General features: G+C 52.8%; 1 protein-coding gene across 6 annotated transcripts in view; it reads left to right on the top strand.

Annotated features, from left to right (window-relative positions):
- Window positions 1–23,189, top strand: part of LOC144933443 (D-ribitol-5-phosphate cytidylyltransferase-like) — a 103,384-nt gene that overhangs the window by 52,421 nt on the left and 27,774 nt on the right. Inside the window, exon 11 of one of the 6 annotated variants that reach the window (XM_078858236.1) lies at window positions 13,138–13,339. The exons of the other annotated variants lie outside the window; for them this stretch is intronic. Within the exon in view, the coding sequence (XP_078714362.1) occupies window positions 13,138–13,152 (15 nt within the window). The 3' untranslated portion in view covers window positions 13,153–13,339. Of the gene's footprint in view, window positions 1–13,137; window positions 13,340–23,189 lie in introns of those variants that run through there. 6 annotated transcript variants of the gene reach the window in all.

Below are 23,189 nucleotides of genomic sequence, written 5' to 3'. Positions count from 1 at the left end.
CGATTTCGCCTCTTGTGACAAAACGCCGCGCGCTCGGATGCCCGCGGGTGGGCCTCCGCACGATCGTTCACAAGAACGCTGGATCGCAGATTTATGCGGAGAGAATTCTTCCTTGTCAAATGAACATAGGAACGCCCTGCGTTCACTATTGCTACGGTACGCTGATGTTTTCAGCAGAAATGATTTGGACCTCGGCCGCACGTCGCTTTTGTCACACCATATTGACACCGGTGCGGCACCTCCCGTCTGTATGCACCCTCACCGCATGAGCCCGGCGGAAAGGGAACACGTGCGCGGGGCAGTAGATGAATCACTGGCGGCAGATATTATTTCGCCGTCCAACAGCCCTTGGGGCGCGCCCGTCGTTCTGGTTAAGAAAAAGATGGTGGTACGAGGTTTTGCGTTGATTTCCGCCGGTTGAACAAAATTTCGGTAGCGGACGCGTACCCCTTACCGAGGATGGATGACTCATTGGATGCTTTATCGGGTGCTAAATTCTTTTCCACCCTTGACCTGTCCTCTGGCTTCTGGCAGCTTCCCCTCGATGACAAGTCTAAAGCCAAAACGGCATTCCGCACGCCGCAAGGTCTCTTTGAATGTAATCGGTTGCCTATGGGCCTGAACGCGGCTCCGGCGACGTTTCAGCGGCTCATGGAATTGGTGTTGGCGGGACTACAGTGGGAAACGTGCCTCATATATCTAGACGATATAATTGTCTTTAGCCGCACGTTCGAGGAACACCTCCAACGCCTAGAGACAGTTTTTCAAAGAATGCGCGCGGCTGACCTTAAGTTTAAACCTAAGAAATGCCACCTTCGGCAACACTCCGTCCGTTACTTGGGTCATATTGTCAGTTCGGACAGTGTATCCACTGACCTACTGAAAACCAAATGTGTACGTGAGTGGCCCACACCCACTTCGGTGGGTGATGTTCGGCGGTTTATTGGATTCGCTTCCTATTATCGCCGCTTCGTTAAGAACTTTGCGACGTTGGCAAAACCATTACACGTTCTAACTGGCAAAAATCAAAGGTTTAAATGGGGAGCGGAGGAAGAAAGTTCTTTTAGGGCACTTCGGGACCACCTCGCCACGGCGCCTACGCTAGATTACCCAGACTTCTCACAGCCGTTCATCCTTGATACGGATGCTAGTGATATCGGCATTGGGGCCGTTTTGTCGCAACGCAAGGACGGGGTTGAGCGAGTGGTGGCGTACGGCAGCAGGGTTCTATCGCCTGCGGAAACGCGATATTGCGTGACAAGGCGGGAACTTTTGGCAATTGTCCATTTTGTTCGATTATACCGGCCGTACCTGTATGGACGGAAATTCCTGGTTCGCACTGATCATGGGGCTTTGCAATATTCCCTGAAATTGGATCAGCCGTCAGGCCAATTGGCCCGGTGGTTGGAATCGTTACAGGAATTTTCCTTCGATATAACATACCGAAAGGGGGCCCGTCACGCGAACGCTGATGCGCTCTCAAGGCTGCCGCCCATTCCTCCGTGCACTTGCCTGACGGGCACACACCGCTGCGCAGCACCGCCCACGTCGCCCTGCCCGGTTATGGGGGCGATAGCGAATGAGGACGACGCAGGGGCGAAAGCGAAAGAGGATGACCAGCAGGTGTCGGTGGACACCGATGATACCTTATGGCTGCCGCACGCGGTCTGGTTACGCGAGCAGGAGGCCGATGCCTCGCTATCTCCACTACGGAAATTGGTAGGGAAACAAAAATCTCAATTGGCGGGCTGGAAGTAGCAGATGTTCCGAGGCAAGTCGGGATTGTTAATGTGTACCGACGGGTTGTCTGACCGACCACGCTTGGTAGTGCCTACTTCGCTTTGCTACGACCTGCTCCGTGCTCTGCACGCTGATAAGTTGATGCACCTCGGCGTCCAAAAGACTTTGGCCGCGATGCAAAAGGATTTTTTCTGGGCCGGTATGACGGCAGACGTCAATGACTTTTCCGCTCGTGCCATGATTGTGCGAAGAGGAAGCCACCTCGGAACCACTATGTACCACCGTTGCGTTCCATTGAGGTGTCCCGTATCAACGAATTAGTTGCTCTCGACATTCTGGGGCCGTTTCCCCCGTCGGCTGGGGCAATAAATACCTTCTGGTCGGGGTGGAATATTTTTCTCGATGGCCGATGGCCTGGCCTCTGCCCGACCAAACGGCAGCGTCCATCACCGACGCTTTCTTGAACGGGTTTGTCATGGACAAGGGGGCACCTGAGAGGCTGCTCACAGATCAAGGGCGGAATTTCTCCTCTAAATTGCTTAGGGAAGTTTGTGACACGCTGGGTACAAAAAAAGTTCGCACCTCCCCATACCATCCACAAAGCTATGCTTTGTCACACGGTCAGTGAAAAGCAAACCGATTGGGACCTGCACATACCAGGCGTCTTAGCAGCATACCGCATGCTTCCGCACACGTCCACGGGATACTCACCATTTTTTTTTATGTATGGCCATGAAAATGTTCCACCCATCGATGTGCAACTGGGTAAGCCGAGTAAACGACCGTCCCGCTCCTTGCCTGACCATGTGCGTGACTCGCTTGAACGAGTAACGGAGGCGCGAGAGGCTGCCCGGTGTGCGACGGCCCGTGCCCAGGCAAGGAACGAACGGTATGCGCGTCGATCGCATACTCGCATGCCTTGGTCAGTGGGAGACCTGGCGTGGCTCCACTGCCCCCAGGTACCGGCGGGCACATCCCCCAAATTGCACAGGCCGTGGCGGGGGCCTGTGATGCTGGTAGATGTTCGGAACTCGCAAAGTATCCGCGTTCAGTACGGAAAACGTCGGTGGTATGTTCATTCCTCGCGACTTAAACCCTATGTTGACGCGCGTGTCAGTCCTTCATCCCCACTAGCTGACCTGCCGGGTTCTGCCGAGCCGTTTACGCCGCTTGCCACGTCCGTTGATCCCAGGGGGGACTGTGTTGTGCCTCCTACAGATGAACAGGTTCTGAGGGCTGAGGAAGCCCCCGCTGCCCCCCCTGCCCCCCCTCCAATGGGGCCTGCCCTGGACGTGACCAAGCACCAACAACCTACTTCTTCTTCGAGCCTACCACCTCCTGTCCATCCGGAAGCAAAGCGACCATGCGCTGGAAGCGGAGAGGGTCCCGCGTCGCGTACGCGGTCGAAATCTCTTCCGTTTCGTTAACGTTTGATCGTTTCGCTAATTTCCCTGTCGTTACTGTGCTGCAGGGGCGCCCTAATGTATGTCGGGGTTTTTCATGGGTGACTGTTTTAAATGTTGTTAGGCGCGGGGACACCGTTTCACCCTCTACTGTTAAACGCACCTCGGTGCCCTAATAAGATGTTTTTCGGAATTGGTTCATCACCCTTTTCCCAGCCGAGACGGCAATTTTTTTTCACCGGGGGGGGGGGGGTGATGTAATTACAGCCATAGAGGGTTCACGTGGGGATTGGCTTGCCGGTCCTGCTTTGTAGCCAATAAGGGTTGAGATAGGGAGCATGGCCTCGGCGTGATCACGGCATGTCATCAGGGGTGATTGGCCTGGCCATTCGGGGCCCCAGCTAATGGGGAGCCGGATCAGAGGCGTGGTCCCGGGATTGACAGGGAACCATCGAGAACGGTCAAGGCTGTCCATGGAGGATTGGCTGGGGGGACCACGTGACGAAGGGATTAAGAGAGAGAGAGAGAGAATGATCGGGAACAGACTTGGGAACGACAAGAGCAGGGGAACGACAAGAGCAGGGTCACGCGCGGAAGGGGGCTCTCGGTGCCACGTGCGCGGTGGGGACTTGGTGTGAAGTCTGCCCTCTCTCCGTTGTCTGCCAGCAACGGAGAGTGTGTGAGTAAAGTGTATTTGTGGAAGTGGAAATAAAAAGGACTGATTCCGAAGCCGTCTCAAGAAGGATTATTACACTTAGAAGAAGGCAATCCGAACATCTCAGGGACCTCATTGGAGCGTAAAAATGTATCGGTTCCTGCAAATATTTTGGGGCTAACCGATTGAGTGGACCAGACACCGGGCTGCACAGGAACTGCGCTGTGACAAAGGGGCTCTACAATAACCACGGGCTGTGAAAGCATTTCCCTCGTTATTCACGAACTTGCTGTCCGCGATTTTAGCAATCCGCGAATCGCATCTTGAGCACGACACGACTGCATCGAGAAAGCGATGAGATTAAAGAGATGAGAGGGATACGTGATTTTAATGTATTAGCTTGGTTAAGTATTTATGGTCATTCATTAACAAGATCGGTTTTCGTAGGCCAATAACATTATCTGCAAAATTTTTTATTCACGAGCATCTCCGAAATGTATCCCTCGCGAATAACGAGGGTATACTTGCACATGCATACATAGCCGTCGTCCACCCCCGATACACCGACGCCCTGTGTCGCCGGGTAGCGGTGATTAATCTAAAGTTTTGCGAATTCAAATCCGAGGTGGCCCTTCGTAAGTAATCCTGTGAGTCTTGAGACTGAGAAGATAGAACAAAAAAACCCTGGGGCCAGCAGGAGACGTTGGTCCAAGAGATGCAACGCAACACGCGCGCGCACACAGAGAAGTCTTCGGTTTGGACTTGCCAATAGAATGGAACGCCAACAAAATTACCGTCCGTGGTGGCCTTGAGCACTGCCACGTGGATGTAACGGGAAGTTCTAGTGGTGGCCGGGCAGGCGCAAGTGGCGGATTGACGGCGTAACCGAGAAACTTTAAAGAGAGAAATGTTGGCCTTCGGGAGGCGATCGCTGTGACCAGAGGAAGGAAGGAGAGGAAGTATTCCATCCAGCCCCATAGTCAGCTGCCTTGTTACGTCTGACAGGAGAGATATATATAATATTTGTTTAGGGTGAATGTGTCGCTATGTACATATTTACATTTTATTGATTTTTTTTATCTTGGTTGCTCTGCTTTGTTATTTTGTCATCTTGATAGATTTTAAATATATTCATACTTTCTCTACGCTAATATTTTGCGGGGTACTTTACTTTCGTCTTGCGGGCCTTCTTCGCCTGGTTATAAATAAAGTTTACGTGCGCGCACGTGCATTTCGGGTCAGGGCACACAGAGAGCACGTCCCCCCCCCCCCCTGCAAACCCAGCACGGTGCCCAGCTGGCATCCTGAAGCGTGGCCTGCAGGTGGGCTCAAGCGAGTGGGAGATGGAGGGGGGGGGGTGAGATGGGGGGGGGGGTACCCAGCGGGGCGGTAATGAGTGCGGCTTGTCTAATGCTTTTAGTCTGAAAAGAGGAAATAAGATCCTCGAGTAGGGAAAGTGCCACTTACACGCATTGCTTCTAGCCGAGACTTTCTCCTATAGCAGGAGGTGGGGGGGCGCGGTGGGGATGGAGTGGTTGCGTGTGTGTGAGTGTGTGGGGATATGGATGGGGAGCGGTGGTGTAGCGGTTAGCGCGCTGCGCTACGAACCTAACGACCCGGGTTTAATTTCCGCTCACGGCCATCACCAGTGACGATTGTTTTAACCATTCCTGGGCCTCCCCTAGGTCGACTCAGCCTCAAATGAGTACCTGGTGCGGTGTGTAAACATCGCCACTGGGGATACAAAGGCGGCCGGGCGTAGTGCTGGCCACCCACCCCGTCGTGTGCCGTGCTGGTCTTCATTGGTGCTCGCTAACAGCACTTGCCCCAACAGTCTGTTCAGGCTATGCGGATGTGGTGTGGAACAGGAGGATTCGTTATGCGATGATCGCGCCTTTTTACATTTTAGTGTCGAATTTTTTGTTCGAATAACTATTGTGATCTTTTTTTCAAAAGCACGTGATGCATGCATGCAACACATCGCGGGTTTTATTTATTTAATGTAACGTTTATTTTGATTTATTACACGGATGATAGTGATGATGATTCCGTTTAACTAGATGCCCGGTTCTTTTACAAGAGAGATAGGTGACAGCCACAACAAAACGAGAATGTCAAAATTGCAGAGAACGATTGCAGGGCCCGGGAGGATGTTTGCACAACTATTGTGCATGCGAACGATGCGCTAATGTTACATTCAGCAAAATGGACTGAGGGGAAAAAAACCCTCAGAATCCGAATATTTATCCTGGAGAAAACCGATGAGCGATATGTCCAACTAACTACGCAAACGAAAGAGAAATACGATGGGAGACAATACAAACGAGAGGGTAAAACGTGAACATTATTTATTGATAATTCGGTGTGGGACGGGGGTGAGGATGAATTGCTAAAATCCCGATGAGGAAGGAGTCTCACTCAGATGTCACAGACTTTTACTCATTAGACGCACAGAGTGATTTCTGAACGGCAGAAAGCGCGACTGTGGCCATAGATTCGCATTTGCTGTCCATAAATCAGCGGCCAGGTGGTTATATGCAGGCGTTCGTACTTCAAATCATCGCTACCTAATACATTTGCTACTCTGCCATTCCGATAGAGCAAGACTTCCGCGAAGGCGCTACGTTTCGAAGACACCCTGCCACTAGGTTCGCAGTTCGGGGTGCGGGGGCGATGTCTCACTTTGGTTTCCCACGTGAGAAATGTGCGGGTATTTTTGATCTTCTTAATTTCAAAACTTGGCCCATGGACGCCGGCACACGCGATCCACTCGTGATCACTAACGCCACTGGATTACGCGTCGTCGTCCACCCGTGCGACAGACGGAGCCATAGCTGTCCATAGGGTACGGAAAATCGGGGCAACCGCCCCGTGCCCCGCGCTTTGGGGTGGGGGGGGGGGCGTACTTCGACGTTAGATGTAATACTCGGAATCGGGGGGCCCACAAAGTGTGGTTTGTCCAAGGTCCGCCATGTATGGAGCAGTAGATGTGATTCATAACCCTGCGTTATTCAAAGCATGCAATGCACTTTTCAGTTTTCATGGGTTTCTCATCATTTACGGAAAGTGTTGAAATTGCATTCTTGTCGTCATAGTCTCGTAATGTTCCTCCTCCCCACGTCTGCTCCTTCCCCCGTCTCTCCACTGTTACTCCATCTGGCTCCCTGTGTTCCCCTGCACTGCTCACTGCCAGGCAGGGAGGTGATGCCTGGGTGGAAAATGTGGGAGACGAGACAGCTGCTCCATAACTTCCATTCGCTTTGCTCCGCCGCGGTCTGGACGCCCCGCACACGTGGGCGTTATGACGACACTCCTCTGCCGCCGTGCGCCCCGAGTGTGAAGAGTGCGTGACGGCAAAGGAGAGCGAGCGGTGGCACAGCGGTTTAGCGCGCTGTGCTTACGAACCCGGCGACCCGAGTTCGGCTCTCGCTCACGGCCACCAAACACCAGCGTTGATTAATCTGACCCGTTCCCTGGGCATCCTCTAGGTCGACTCGGCCTCAAAGGAGTACCTGGTGCGTTGTGTAAACATCGCCGCGAGGGGGACAAAGGTGGCCGGGCGTGGCGGTGCCGAAGCCACCCACCCCCTCGTGTGACGTGCCCGAAATCATACGTGCTCGCTCCCATCACATGCCCCAAAAGTCTGTTAAAGCTATACGGGAGAGCTTTGTCTTTGGGGGTGTTCTGAAACGCGAACATGTGTGCGCCATTATCTATAGGTGCATCGTTGTATAGGGTTAGGAACCGTTCTGAGATGTTCTGGGAAATACAGGACACGTGTTGGGCGTGCTTGGGAGGTGCCATTGTGTGACATACCGTCGTATACCGGCACTCACTGTGTGATTTCATCAAATCTGTACATGATGAGAAAAAAAACATCACAGCAGAGACATATTGCAGGCCGCAAAACCATCAGTTTCAAACAACACAAGAGCAGACGTGTACAACACACAGCACTCGGCCTTGTGCATTCTGAAAAAGTGATCAATAATTCCTTAAGAATTGCATGCGTTATGAGTCATTTTGTCTCAATGCAAAACCACAATTATTTGGCACCGTGAACAAACTGCTAAATATTTCACCACGCGCTTACAGCGGAATTACGGCTTCTGGGTTAGAAAGATTCTGGTACTTCGAACAACTACTGTACTTGAAAAGTGGTACGTTGTTTAACATTTTCCGTTATAACCGGCGGTGGAATTTGCTCGCAAATTTAAACCAAACTTAAGCCCTGCGCACAAGACCATTGCTAAACTAAAAGTCTTTCAAGAAGTAGAGCAATTGGAAAAAAAACACTCCTCCTCCACTCGTAACCCTGCCCCAGAAAAATGGTAAAAGTTTGAAAACATCCCACCCGTCCACCCTTAATATGAGGTGTCTTGATCTATTGTGTCTTAGATGTGAGCTAATGGAGCATTTTTTTTCAAACCATGCACATGTGCAATAGCTTACACAATCTCATATATATATACCTTGACATGACGTATACAGAGAGACAGAAAAACATAACGTTCTTTCTAGCGATTGAAATAAAACAGATTTTCAAGATGAATGTGTAATAAGTGGCTCCGACACGGTAAGTAACTTCAGTATATTTATTAAGTTTCCCGCACCACGTGGCGCTCACCCCGCTCGCTACCGCGCCACTGCTGGCAGCGCGCTATGGAGCAGCTGAGCGGCTGGAGGTCGAACCGCCACGTGGCAGGTGGAGATGGCGGGGCAGCAGCGACGGGGAGCCCCTCTTCGATCTTCAAACACCGACCCCTAACGTTGCTGTACCCCCGGCTTATATTCTCGTCTCCGAGGCTAAGCCCCGCCTCTGGCCACGCCCCACTAGGAACTTTAGAGAATGCTCCAGAGTCTTCTATGCCAGATCTGCCCATTCACCTTTCCTCCAGATAGAATCCCTACTACTCATAATGCGTGGACTACATGACAGTATGTAAATGTAACCCCACAATAATACAGGAGATGGCTCTAGATTATTACACATGTGTAGAGGTGTTATTCTGCACTCCCCATGTCAGCGGGTAGCATCACTATTGGGTCAATCGGGCGGAAGAGTGGCTACACCTATGTTAAAGAACTAGGGCCAAAGGGGCCAAGGGTGATCTCTGGGATAAGGGATCCTGGGACACAATCCACAAACCCTGGGAGGGGGGTTTGGAGGATGACGTCACCCTTCCAGGACCTGGTGGAAGGTTCTGAAAGGAAGGCAGGGCCGGGGCGGAGCAAGCACCGGACCTGTATATAAGGCGGACCTCTAAACGATAGAGTCAGTCTCCTCCACTCCGAAGACCAAAGACCTGGGCTTAAGCTAGGACCCTGGACCCCAAGCTCCGTCGTCCTTGTAAGGGCCGGAGCTCAGTGAGGCCCCTGGTTTCTGACCCACTACAACTGGTGTCAGGAGTGGCCAAATTACGGAAACCAGGAGTAGAAATCATACCTTGTGCCCGGGCGAAGACGTCGACGGCTCAGCTGCTGCCCTGGCGTTCGCTGCGGAGGAGGGCGGAGCCCTACAACCCGCCCAGCTGCCGCCCCAGCTGGCGGACAGCTCGCCGGTGCCGGGAAGTGCGCTCCGAGCTGCGCATTCCCACCTCGCTGAACTGCTCCATGCCGCGGCCTCTATTCTGGAGGTGATAAATCGCGGGGGGACAGCAGTGGAGGTGGTGGATGGAGGAGGGACGCCGTCAATGGCCGTTTCCGCCGGTGGCCTGGCCGCACAATTTTAAAATGCTGCCATTGACGGCAGAGTTTCTGCGGGAACCGGAAGTCGGCTACATGACGTGGGGAGCCCAGACCAACCAGGGAATGCCACGTCATCGGCAGCGGACATGCATGGGGCTGACCAACCGGCAGCTGCTGCGTCATTAGCCGGGCAACCGGCTGCAGAGGACGCCATTATGCCAATGACCGGGAGGGAGCTGTTGGACGCCGGACTGCTAAACACGGGACGCGCACCGTCTTTTTAGCAGCGCCTGCCCGTCCTCAAGGAGTTTGTGGCGTCTGGAGGCGACTGGGCGGCGTTCCACAGGCGGTTCCTTGCACATTTAGAGATGGCAGCATGGACTGAGGCAGAGGCGCTGCGCGCGCTCCCAGCCGCCATGGATGATGATGCTCTCGGGGCCTTTATCACCATTCCCAAGGCGGACCGGTCGATTCTGCACTCGGCGCTCCGACACATGTCGGACATTTACGGGCCCCCATCGGCCAGTCGCTATCGCTTCGAGGAATGGCGGCGGGTGAAGTCGGAGCCACCACTCGCTTTTCAGAGTGCCTTGCTATGGCAAGAGCTGCTTTTCCTCATATGGATGACGAGGCCATCGACGCCCTCGTCCTCCAGAAGCTGTTGGCGTTGGCCCGCGAACTCTGCTTCGTCGTCCAAGCGGCGGACGACGACGACATGTCCTCCCTGCGTGCCGCAAAAGCCATCAACGGGCACTTACTGCTCCACCGCGACTCCGCTGTCACTGCCTGCGCTTCGCCACGTCGGCACCACTCCGAGGTCCCAACCGCGCTCAGACCTGGATGACAGGTGGTTAGACGCGTTATGCTCAGGGGCTGGAAACTTGTCTTGACCGCAGCGGGAAAAGCTGTGCCCACTTCCGCTAGAATATGGCGACATTTTCAGGAAGGGTAAATTTGATATCGGGTGCACTGATTTGTTACGCCACCATATTGACATCGGTGACACTGCTCCCATCTGCCAGAACCCGTTTCGGCTTGGCCCGGCCGAAAAGGAGCATGTCAAATTGCTGGCCGCGGATATTATCGACCAGCCCTTGGGGTGCTCCAATTGTGCTTGTTAAAAAGCACGACAGCACTTTACGATTCTGTGTGGATTTTACACAAAATTTCTATGGTCGACGCTTACCCGCTCCCGCCTATGGATGAGTCATTAGATGCCCTGGCAGGGGCTCATTATTTCTCTACGCTGGACCTGTTGTCGGGGTTTTAGCAACTTCCCCTCGACGACGCGTAAAAACCTAAGACGGCCTTTCGGACTCCTCAGGGACTTTTAAAATTCAATAGATTGCCCATGGGCCTCCACTTGGCCCCAGCGACGTTCCAGCGACTCATTGAGCTAGTCCTAGCTGGGCTCCAGTGGGATTCGTGTCTAATTTATTTGGACGATATCATCATCTTCAGCCGTACGTTCGACGAACACCTCAATCGATTGCGGCCTTTCTTCCTGAAAATGTGCGCCGCAAACTGCCGAAGTGCCACCTTTTGCGGGAGTCAGTACAGTATCTGGGGCATATCGTCAGCCGCTCGGGCATCTCCACCGATCCTGAAAAAACCAGGAGTTTTAGCTCGTGGCCGACTCCCACCTCGGTGAAGGAGGTCCGAAGCTTCATCGGTTTTGCCTCTTACTATCGTCGGTTTGTCGCTGACTTCAAGTCGATCGCGAAGCCCCTCCAAGCCCTGATGGCAAAGGGCGTGAAATTTCACTGGGGTGAGGCTGAGCAGTCTGTGTTTGACACGCTGCGTAATGCCCTGGTGAAAGCACCTCCATTGAGCTACCCCGATTTTTCCAGACCGTTCCTTCTGTACACCGAAGCCACTAACACCGGTCTAGGTGGAGTGCTCTCCCAGGTTGTTAATGGCGTCGAACGCGTTGTTGCATACGGCAGCATGGTGTTGTCCTCTACGGAACAACGCTACTTCGTGACTCGCCGCGAGTTATTGGCTATTGTCTTTTTTTATTCAACAATATCGGCCGTATTAATATGGGCGCCACTTCACCGTGCGATCCGATCACTCGGCATTACAGTATGCCCTGCACGTTGACCAGCCATCGGGTCCTCCAGGATTTTGATTTCACCGTCACTTACCGTAAGGGTACCTACCATACAAACGCCGATGCGTTGTCGCGGCTCCCTCCTGCCAACAAGTGCATGTGTTTTCTGGGGTCGGGTCGCTGCAAACCCCCGGTCGTTGCCTCAGTTCCTCCCCTGTTGGCGGCTGCCGATGGGTCTGCTCATGACCCGGACTACGGGGTGGAGCCCGCTGACCCAGCAGGTCGTGATGACCTGTTAGGCCTGACCACGGCTGAATGGGGTCGCCTTCAAATGGAAGACGTGTCCCTACTTGCCTTGCGGCGCCGCGGGGGTAACGCGGCTGTGGATGGGGACAGACGTGCACCTTTTGTCTTCCTGAAGAGTCTTCTTATGCAGTGGGACGGTGACTCGTGCCGCCGCAGGATTGTTGTGCACTCTGCCTTGCGGGGTAGAGCTGTTTGGGCAGCACATGAGCACTTGTTACACCTCGGTGTTCACAAAACTCTCAGGTTGCTCCAACTCCATTTTTTCTGTCCCGGCCTGTGTGATGTTTCCGACCTCCTCAAAAGCTGCACACAGTGTGCACGGTGGAAGCCACTGGCTAGGCCATCCTGCCCGCCATTACAATCCATCACGGTGTCTCGCGTTAATGAGTTGGTGGCTTTGGATATTTTGGGGCCCTTTCCTACCACTCCTAGGGGTAACAAGTACCTGCTGGTTGGGGTGGAATACCTCACGCGTTGGCCCATGGCCTGGCCCCTCCCCAACCAGTCAGCGGCAGCTGTTGCTGAGGCCTTTGTCCACGGCTACGTCATGGACAAGGGTGCTCCGGAACGGCTGTTGACCGACCAGGGAAATAATTTCTCGAGCACCTTGTTGTGTGATGTCTGCGCTTTGCTGGGAACTAAAAAAGTCCATACTTCCCCATACCATCCACAAACTGATGGTATGGTGGAGCGTCTCCACAGGACGCTGACATCAATGTTGTGCTACCAGGTTAGCGACTTCCAGCTTGATTGGGACCTCTAAATTTCCGGGGTCTTGGCCGCGTATCGACTGGCTCCTCACGCCGCTACCAGCTTCTCGCCGTCTTTCTTGATGTCGACCCCCCTGTGGATGTTCGCCTACACGTTGACTCGCCCTCGTCGAAATCCAAAATCTCAGACCACTTGCGGTTCAACATCAGAAGATTGGCTGAGGCGCGGGAGGCCTCCATCGTCAATTTGGGGTCCCGACAGAAGGCTAATGAGCGGCTGCCTAACCCTAAGTCGGCCACGCACGCGTGGACCACAGGGGATAGAGCATGGCTTCACTGTTCCCAGTGAAGCCATGCTTAAGCCCTGGAGGGGTCTCGTCGACATCGTCCAGGTCGTCCGTCCCCAATGCGTCAAGGTTAAATAGGGTAGACGATGCTGGTTCGTTCGCCCCTCACGTCTTAAGCCTTTCGTCGCGCCGCACACTCCTATGCCACTTACACACCGCGGGGGCCGGACTTGTGACGTGTCCGACGAGCCAGTGCTGACTAACCCTCAGATGGATCACGCCGTTGCCCTTCCAGATGACGCGGGATTGACGGGCCCGGGTCCGTCCACAACATCCACACCTGCCAATGGTCGGCCACGCGTCCTGCCTGACGTGTCCTCCGGGGAACCCGTCTAGCCCGCACCACCTCCTCGGACTCCTGTTCCCTACGACGTACCAGCTAGGCACACATGCCCAAAGACCTTGCGGCTCTCTGAAGATCGCTCTGTATTCCCTGCGCATGCACACTACTCGACTCATCTGCTTCGGGACCACTGGCTCGCCTTGTGTTATGCCCCTTGTCATGCCATGTCGCGAGATGGTTGTTTTCTTGCCACGAGCCGGCTGTGTTCATCGCGGGTCGTGGGGGGTGCTAGTGTGCGATCTGGTGTATGCATGTATATAGTGCGTATTTGTGTTGCGCCATAACAAGGCGCTGTAAGCAGCTTACCTGCCAGCACGCTCACGGGCCGACAGGGGGCAGCCGAGAGAGAGCAAGGTGTGTAGGGGTTGACCGAAGGTCAAACCCCTTCCCCCTGGGGGGCCCGTGACCGGAGGTTGATACCCCAGACCCCTAGGGGCTGGCAGCTGAGGGGGATGGGCTCCCCTACCCCTTCCTAAGACCCCTTAAGATTTAAGACCCTCCAAGACCTTCCAGAAGGTTCTGGAGGGGGGTCATGAGGTGAGGAGTAAGCCCGACCTGGGGATAAAAAGCCGACCCTCTGAACGGGTCCAGCAGTGTTCGCCAACTCAAGCTTGAAGACATCTGAAGACCTGAAGACTGGGCCAGCACCCGGGGACCCTCAACTGAGGCTCTCATTAGAGCCGGGGTGTAGCGGACCTGGGGTGAGCCCCATACCCTGCCTGGGACGGGTCGGTCCAGTCTTCCCTTAGCTGCCGTGGCAAGGGACCGGTGTGTAAAGTAGCCCGGAGTGTGTAGGACGCGCTTAGGCTATCGGGTTGAAGGGGCCATACCCCTTCGTGTTACAGTTACGATTAATAGAGTTGTTATAATAAACGCGTTGCCTCCAGTAGACATCTCCGTGTGGTTAGTTATAGACACAACATTTGTACAGGGGGTTGGGGTATTTATGTCGGGTTCATGTTACATTGGTTTTTTTTATGAGGCACACGCGTTCTGTTGTTATTTCTGCCTTTTATTGAAGATTTTGTTACAGCCGGGACGGCTGGGTGCTACGAAGGGGTGGGGTGGGTGATGTAGAGGTGTTATTCTGCACTCCCCATGTTGTCAGCGGGTAACATCACTATTGGGTCAACAGGGGGCGGAAAAGTGGCTATGCCTATGTTAAAAAACTAGGGCCAAAGGGGCCAAGGGTGATCTCTGGGATAACAAATCCTGGGACACAATCCACAAACCCCGGGAGGGGGGATTGGGGGATGACGTCACCCTTCAAGGACCTGGTGGAAGGTTCTGGAAGGAAGGTGGGGCCGGGGCAGAGCAAGCCCCGGACCTGTATATAAGGCGGACCTCTAAACGATAGAGTCAGTCTCCTCCACTCCGAAGACCTGGGCTGAAGCTAGGACCCTGGACCCCAAGCTCCATCGTCCTTCTAAGGGCCGGAGCTCAGGGAGGCCAGTGGTCAGGGGCACATAGGTCCCTGGAAGATAGGACCCTGGACCCCAAGCTCCGTCGTCCTTCTAAGGGCCGGAGCTCAGTGAAGCCAGTGGTCAGGGCCCCAGCCGGATGTTGGGGAAATTATCAGGGTTGCCAGTGTTCGGGCAGTGTAGCCCGGAGACTGTACCTACCCAGTCTTGGGGCAGTGTAGCCCGGAGGCAATACCTCCCCAGGTATCGGGTAAAGGGGCTGCTACCCCTTTGTGTTAGGGACCCTGTAGGAAAAGAGTAATAAATATTGTGTTGTCTCAACTAGTGTCTCCCCTGGTTTCTGACCCACTACAAACATAATTCCTCTCCCTGTTGAAACTACACAGAGCGAAAGAAATACACTCAGCGTCTTTCCGTTCCACACACGAGGCGCTCGGAACTGAGTCGACGTGGAACCACCCTGTCTGTCACCCACGCTTATGCCTATGGTTGCCACGATATACTATTTTTTTCCCACGATACAATATACATTTCCACGATATGACAATAATCGCAAAATCACTTTCCCATAACTCTCGAATCGTGTACGTATGTCACATTTTCTATAAAGTAAAACTCCACAAATCCCCACGTGCTCATATCTGCGAGAACTCATATATTCCGCGGGGACATAACTCCTAAAATTCCCATTTTTTTCGCCAAACATCCCAATGCTTAAACAAAACATTTATCCGCAAGTTACTCATTTGGGATTACACTGAGCTAAATCTCGTCCTCTACTGTGAAAACTTAGCATGATTCTTCTGAACAGGAGCCTTGAGACTCGATAAGGCTCTTCCCGGGTAAAAAAGTAGTGTCATGATAATATTGAGATCATTATTACGTTAATGTTGATCATGATTACGATTGTCAATGACCACTACAGGCACGCCACTAATACATAATGCGTGTCTCTCTCGCGTGGTCATATAGATTTTCCCTCCACATTCAGAAACATTCGTTTCGTTGAGCTATAATTTGTGGCCAAGTCGATTCTGAAAAAAGAGCTAAATATCTCAGTGGGCCGTACCTCGTGAAATAAAAGAAAATAGTTCGTAGTTTTATTCATTTATCGATTTACCATTTCAATCTCACGCTTATGTGTTTAAGAATCGTTTATTAACGACGTATGCAAATTGTATGCCTTGAAACTAACTAGCGAATAGGAAAAACGAGACACAAGCAAAGGAGGCAGACAACAATACGAACGGGACACTTAAAATAGAGACAAAAATCGATTCTTGAATCAAATCGCGACTGTTAATTCGTGACAATCGAGTCTCCTGGCTGTGGTTGGCGGGTAGTTCCATTGTCAGGAGCCTGGTAATTAGCACTAATTATGGGGTGGCGGCTTGTAACTAAATATTGAACGAATAATAATGTCACTCATTGGCATTGTCCCAGATTATTGGAATAGGTTAAAACAACCCCCCTAACACATGCGGCGTGAGGAGGCCTTCAACCTGCAGCAGTGGAATGCCCAACGACTATAAATCAATATATATTTTTAAAATTGTATATAAAAAGCAAACAACATTAAACACCCCCCGCGCCCCACCACCGCGATTCCTCCATCTCCCCCCCCCCAGTTGGCATTGCAAAGAAGCCGAAAATAAAAAGATTACTCAATTTCTCGTAACATCGCTTTTGGACACGCTCCGTTTGAAATTCCGACATTTACAGCCGTTGCAGCACGATGCGGTCTCGCCGCCGTGTGGCGTTGAGTAACGGCCCAGGGCCCAGAGGCCCCCTGCCGCCTCACGGATCCCACCACCGCCTTGGAGAGCCTCAAAAGAGAACGCGGAATTATATTCTTGGTTCTTTCAATAAAGTCACGAAGATATAAAAAATTTTTTTATAAAAAATAAAAGCAAAAAACCCACGACGTTTCCATCGCTTGTGTTGTAATCGAAACGTGGTGGGTGTTTTGTTTTTTTATTTTAAATTTAATTTATTTTAACTTTTATTTTCTATTTACGTGACTTTACCGAAAGAACCAAGAATATGAATTCCTGCAGTCACGAAAGTTTTAAGACGCGAAATCATCTTCTTTTGGGGGGGGGCGGGGGGGTTGTGGTGGGGGGGGGTGTCTGCAGGGTGAGGCGCCAATAAGTGGAGTCAAAATAATTGTTGAAGGAGGAGACAAGCGGGATTGATCGGGACCGGGAACGGTTGATGGGGAGGTTAAAGTGGAAGTGGAGTAAATAGTGGAGTGAATTGTGGGTGGGGGTGGGGGGCTTGTTCAGGAGGAGGGGGGGGATGTTGTAGGGGAATTAGGGGAGGGAGACAAAGCGTGCCGGCAATGGGTGGTGGGGGGGGGGTCAGAAATAGGTGAGAGGGTATCCCGCAAATTGGAGTAAAACGTGGAGTAGGTAGTAGGGAATTGAGGAGGTATAGGAGAGGACCTGCTGGCTAGACGGACAGGGGGAGAGGGGCTGGTTGTGTGTGTGTGTGGATGAGCGCTCGGCGCTGGTGCTACAGCGCTAATGGGAACGGCATCGCGTTCCTTTGCGCGGCGCGGTGGCGAGGCCCTCACTCACTCGCGACGTGTTTATGCGCCGCGCTTTGAGGCTTCGCCCTCAAAGCGCGCGACCTCCCGCGGAGCCGTAATGAGCCGCACGCCCCGCGCCGCGTGCCCCGAGGGCCGCCAAGGGCCGCCGATTGTCTCCGACTGAAGGAACATTTTTGCGCGATGCAGTGATGTGTGTGCCTGCAACTTTTACGGCGTTGGACTTCTGCGTGCCGTATTAGAGGCGAACACCTCTCGCTCGATATTTAACTACACTAAACTTTTTTTGGTAAAAGAAATGTTTACCAGGTAAGGCCCACTGAGCTATATAGCACTTTATTCAGAAGCGACCTGGCCACAAATGATAGCTCAACGAAGTGGCTTATTGTGTGGAAATCTCTATCAGCCAAATACTCTAAACACATCTTGACTAAATGTAGTGGGAGAAACCGAAAGAGCTGGAGAAAAGTCTACGCGACCACGGGGAGAGAGAAATGTAAACTCCAAGCATACAGGGGTCAGGGACGGGATCGACCTCCTGCATACCAGGCGAGGTAGTTAACATCTCACCACCGTGGCACCGCTCTCTATCTCTCTGTGATAATATAATACGTTTACAGCTATTTTTGTATTAATTCACTGCTGGATGAAGTAGCTGGTTGTTTGACTCTACTGTACCACGCCGGTCTCTTTAGTTTGGTTGGGTTGGGGCAGTCACGATTCAGATATCACTCGTCACTGATGTTAACCGTGGCCGGGAATCGAATCCATCGGGCAGTGCACTGACCACTGCGCCACCGCTCCTCCGCTGCATATATGTAATGATTTACTCACAGCCCCCTGCCAAGCCACTGATAGATGAAGACCTCCACGCGCCGTGTCGGGCATGGGGTTTGTTTCTACCATACTTCACCACGCTGGTGAGTGCGGGTAATAAAATGAGGGACGCAACGATCGTTTCAGGCGTCGCTCGTCGGCGATGCTAGCCGCCGCCAGGGAATCGAACTCGGTGCTCGTTGCTGAAGGCGGTCGGGGAAGGGTGGTGCGTTGGCCGTGGCCGGGATTCGAATTCGAGTGGCCTGGTGGTTCTACGGACGAGACAGCTGCTAATGCAGGTCATGTTAATTGTTGTCATAGGCGCCCAGCATTTGGTTTGAAGAAGGCCGTTACTCGTGGGGGAAAAACAACGAGGAGAAGGAGGAGGACGAGGAGTGATATTAGCACGGCAGCATGTAAAGCACTCAATCGCATCAGATATCAGAAGCTAAGCAGGTTTTGAGCCTGACTAGTACTTAGATGGGCTTGGGCTACGAGGTTGCCAGGAGATAGCGGTACAGCATTGGATTCTTGACTCTATCTGTGCGAAGCTTTGAGTGTTTCCCTGTCGGATACTCCCGATTTTCTCCCAGACATGCCAATCCACTCATGGATACAATTGACCAAACAACCCTCCTTAAGACCCACTGAGTGAGGCTTTCGTGTGTAAATAATGGAGGCCTTATTGTTATTAATGGCAAATAGAAGATCAGTCAGTCAACACACTGACTTCGATCTCAGCCGCGCATGTGTAAGCGCGCATGCAGTATACATATATACAGTATATATTGATGATGATTCAATTGTCGTGCAATGAATGGTCATCAACCGAGAGGCCGAAAGCGTGCCGGGTACACAACCACGGTTCAATCTCTCAATGGACAGGTTGCGTGGCTTTGGGCTAAAGCGTGGGTAACGTCCACCTCTTCCGAGACATCTGGCGAGCGTGAAAGAGTAGGCCAAAAACTAGACGGTAGAGGGCATCTTTCAGATCACCTTCCAGTGGAGTTCCCTTCTGCCCGTCAGCAGTGGCGTGAGCGAGCGATTGCAGGACTGCGCCTTTGCTGTTCGGCATCTTCTTGTATTGGCCGAGTGCGTTTAATTGGCGACACGCAAGTGGGCATTGAGCGATGATGCACATCGCCAAGAATGCGTTTGAACCGCGGAACATTTTATTGCACTGGTGTGGATTTCGTATCCGCACAGACACAAACCTCCCGGATCTTTCAAGACCTTTGTTACACGCAAAAAAAAAGGACTCGAGAAATAAAATATAAAAATACGATACATATATATATTTTTTAAACCAGCTATACTTTTGGCAGTTCTTTATGGAAAAAAAACCACCCCGGAGGATCGATTTCCCAGTAAACATTTGTCTGGGGCTTTTTCCGAATAATGTGTTTATTTTCGTGTTTCATAAGCCGAGGCGTTAAGCTAAATACTGCACTTTATACGCGTGTTTGTATATGTAAGCGTGTCTGAGTGTGTACGAGTGTGATCTTTGCGCTGCGGTGGGGCTCGTGTCGCGGTTAGTAGGCTGCGCTACGAAGCCGCGCCTCCTCTAGGTCGACTCAGCCTTCAAATGAGTACCCGATGCGATGCCTAAACATCGCCACTGGCCGGAGGTGGTGCTGGCCCCTCACAGCCTCGTGTGCCGTGCTGCCGGCCTTCATAGCCGCTCGCTAACAGCACTTGTCCCATCGGTCCGTTAAAGGCTACATCATATACGGTGTGGGTGGGGGGCATTTTGTCTTTGACCGGATTTACATAACGGGATCGACACCGGCGCCTGTTGACAATTTTTTCTCGGCGTCTTATAATCCAGAGAATACGGTAACGACTCCAGCGCGTGCTGCCGCTGCTGCTGTGCAGGTGTGGGGGAACCGGACACCGCACAGGAGGTCCTCGCTCCCTCGTGAGAGACGCCGCCGCCGCGTGTTTTGATTTTAGCACTGCAAACGGAGCGCGGCTGGGGTTTACCCGGGAAGCGAAAGCGGCTGTTGTCGAAGGAGCCCCCCCGCATCGACGTTTCTTTTCAAGTCTCCCGTGGGACTGCGCTCCCCTCGAACGCGCCCGTTCAATGTTGGTTTTCACGGGGCTCGCGGTTGTACGGAGTTGCAGCGCGGATAACGTGGCCAACGGGCATTCCACGCGCGACACAGTGGCCCGACACGCGCGTCACACACGTCTGGCACTCGTGCCAAGGAGGGTGGTAGGTTACCACCTGGGATGGCAAAAGCTATCAGTGTCCACCACGAGCAGTGTCCACCACGAGCAGTGTCCACCATAGGCCGTGTCCACCACGAGCAGTGTCCACCACGAGCAGTGTCCACTACGGGCAGTGTCCACCACGGGCAGTGTCCACCATAGGCCGTGTCCACCACGAGCAGTGTCCACCACGAACAGTGTCCACTACGGGCAGTGTCCACCACGGGCAGTGTCCACCATAGGCCGTGTCCACCACGAGCAGTGTCCACCACGAGCAGTGTCCACTACGGGCAGTGTCCACCACGGGCAGTGTCCACCATAGGCCGTGTCCACCATATGCCGTGTCCACCACAGGCAGTGTCCACCACAGGCAGTGTCCACCATAGGCCGTGTCCACCACGAGCAGTGTCCACCACGAGCAGTGTCCACCACAGGCAGTGTCCACCACGAGCAGTGTCCACTACGGGCAGTGTCCACCACGAGCAGTGTCCACTACGGGCAGTGTCCACCACGAGCAGTGTCCACTACGGGCAGTGTCCACTACGGGCAGTGTCCACCACGAGCAGTGTCCAATACGGGCAGTGTCCACCACGAGCAGTGTCCACCACGAGCAGTGTCCACCACAGGCAGTGTCCACTACGGGCAGTGTCCACCACAGGCCGTGTCCACCACAGGCAGTGTCCACCACAGGCCGTGTCCACCACAGGCAGTGTCCACCACGAGCAGTGTCCACAGTGAAACTGTCCATTTTTTTTATGGACACACTTCTGATGTATTTCCATCATACGTAGACGTTTCGAGTCAATGTCTTCTTCCCAGAACGATTTTCACACAATATAAAATAAAAAATCATAAGCTACAACGTTGACCCTGCTCTCATTCATATTTGTGATCTACAGAAAAAAAAAATGTGAACAATAATGTTATGAGCACTTGCCACCATGTATGAGTGGGAGCGATAAGCCGTTATTTCTTGAGTGACTAGTGTGTTCCGAAAGAGCTACAATGTTACATATTTTTCACAAATATAGCCGCACATTGTGGTGGTAAGAGCACTCACTGCATTATGAACCCGGCGACTTGAATTCAATTCCTGGCCGAGGCTAACGTTCATTGGCGAGTGATAGCTTTCTGGACCGGTCATGCTGACGCTTCACGAAATTTGCGCGCATAAATCTGCCTCATTATAATTCATCTTAGCCCTCTTCATCAAATCGCCGTACACAAACACACCAGCGTGGCGAAGTAGGGTCACACAACAACCGCCAAGACCATGACGCGGCGTGGCGAGGCCCTCAACCCAGCAGTGGATCGATAAAGTGACTGCAAATTATTATTGTTATTGTACACTCCACGTCACGAGTGAGGAAGTCAGTTGAGAGATGTAGGAAACGTGGATCCAACCCAGAGGTCCACACGGAACGCAAGCCACTCGCCATTACGTCACCCCCGAGAGAGTGTGGGGAGAAAGGCGTGTAGCCCTCATGCTCCATCAACCCCACAGCAGCCCCCCCGCCCCCCTTCCTGCCCCCCCCCTTGCCCAGAGTGGAATGACCCGCAGCTAATTACCAACACGTGCTTCGTAAAGGGGTCTGCTGCAATAAATCATCGCGTTGCAGCTCAACTTAAAGAGACTCTAACGAACCACCTGGGTGAGCACATGCCTCCACGCCGCACGTGTCTGACTCTGCGCGTGTCGGTCCGTGTGCCTGTGCGTTGTACGCATGGGTGTGCTTGATGTTGTGTGTGTTTGTATGCTGGCCACTCACCCCCTAATGTGCTGTGCCGGCCTTCATAGGTGCTCGCTAACAACACTTGCCCCAACGGTCTGTTAAGGCTATAAATGGGAGATACAATATTTGTTTGTGTGTGTATGTTAGGAGCGGTGGCGCTGTTGTTCGACTGTCGGCCAGGATTGGCATCAAACAAGGGCATTTGTTTTTGTACATACAGTATGTTAACGTGTCTGCATGTGTCTGTGTGTGTGTCGGTGTGCCTAAATGTGTTAGCGTTTGTGTGTACACGGCACCTGTGCTAAGGTTCTGTCGAGGATTTGATGGACTAACGATGATCATGTTGGCGTGAGAATGATGAGAAGGACAAGGAAGGAATGGGGGTAGGAGGTGAGCTAAAATGAAACCCACCCCTCCCCGGCTCCCATGCCGTCTCCTCCAGATGGTCGCTCCCATCACCGCTCCAGCCGCACGTGCGGTGGCGCAGCGCTCCACGTGCGTCCGCGAATTTGATACGGAATGCGTCGAGTGGCCGGCTCATAGCGCCTGCCACCCCACACCTTTCGTCCCTTCCATCACCCCCCCAGCGCCTCCATCCCTCTTGCCACCACCTCTGCCCTCGTAGCGTCGTTTGCGGGGAGTAGAGAGGAGCTGGATGGGCCTGAGAACACCCCCCCACCACCACTCCCTGCGAAATGCTCAGGCCCCCTTTTAAATTCGTAAAGTTTGGTCGCACAACGTTGGTACAATATTCTTGCGTCTTTCGGTAAAGTCACGTAGATAGGTTCAAAGAAAATAACAAAAAAATACTAAAAAATAATTTTCTTTCAACCTACCTACGTGACTTTACCGAAATACCCAAGAATATGAATTCCTGCAGTCACAAAAGCTTTAAGTTGGTACAATGTTTAACCCTGGTGGCGGGTCTTATTCCAAGCTCACCAGCCTCGGCGAACGCCGACTGACCCGCTGCGCTGCGATATCCTCCTTCTGTGTGTCGCAAGCTTCACGCGATATGCAAACTGTCTGCTTAGCGTTCAACGTTTTGTTGAAAGTTTGTTTAACATTGACTGTGTCGTGCCCCCAATCTGAGTTTGTGTTTGCCCCCCCCCACCCGCCACCTTTAAGCGAGGTCACGCTACAGGTTTGGAGGTTAACCCCTGCTCCCATCGCAACCCCTCCCCGCAACTCCTCTTCAAATTCCACCCACAGCCA

The sequence above is a fragment of the Lampetra fluviatilis genome, chromosome 1 (genome assembly GCF_964198595.1).
Source record: "Lampetra fluviatilis chromosome 1, kcLamFluv1.1, whole genome shotgun sequence".
Taxonomy (NCBI): domain Eukaryota; kingdom Metazoa; phylum Chordata; class Hyperoartia; order Petromyzontiformes; family Petromyzontidae; genus Lampetra; species Lampetra fluviatilis.
Note: the sequence above shows the minus strand (reverse complement) of the source record. Positions and strands in the feature narration are given on the sequence as shown.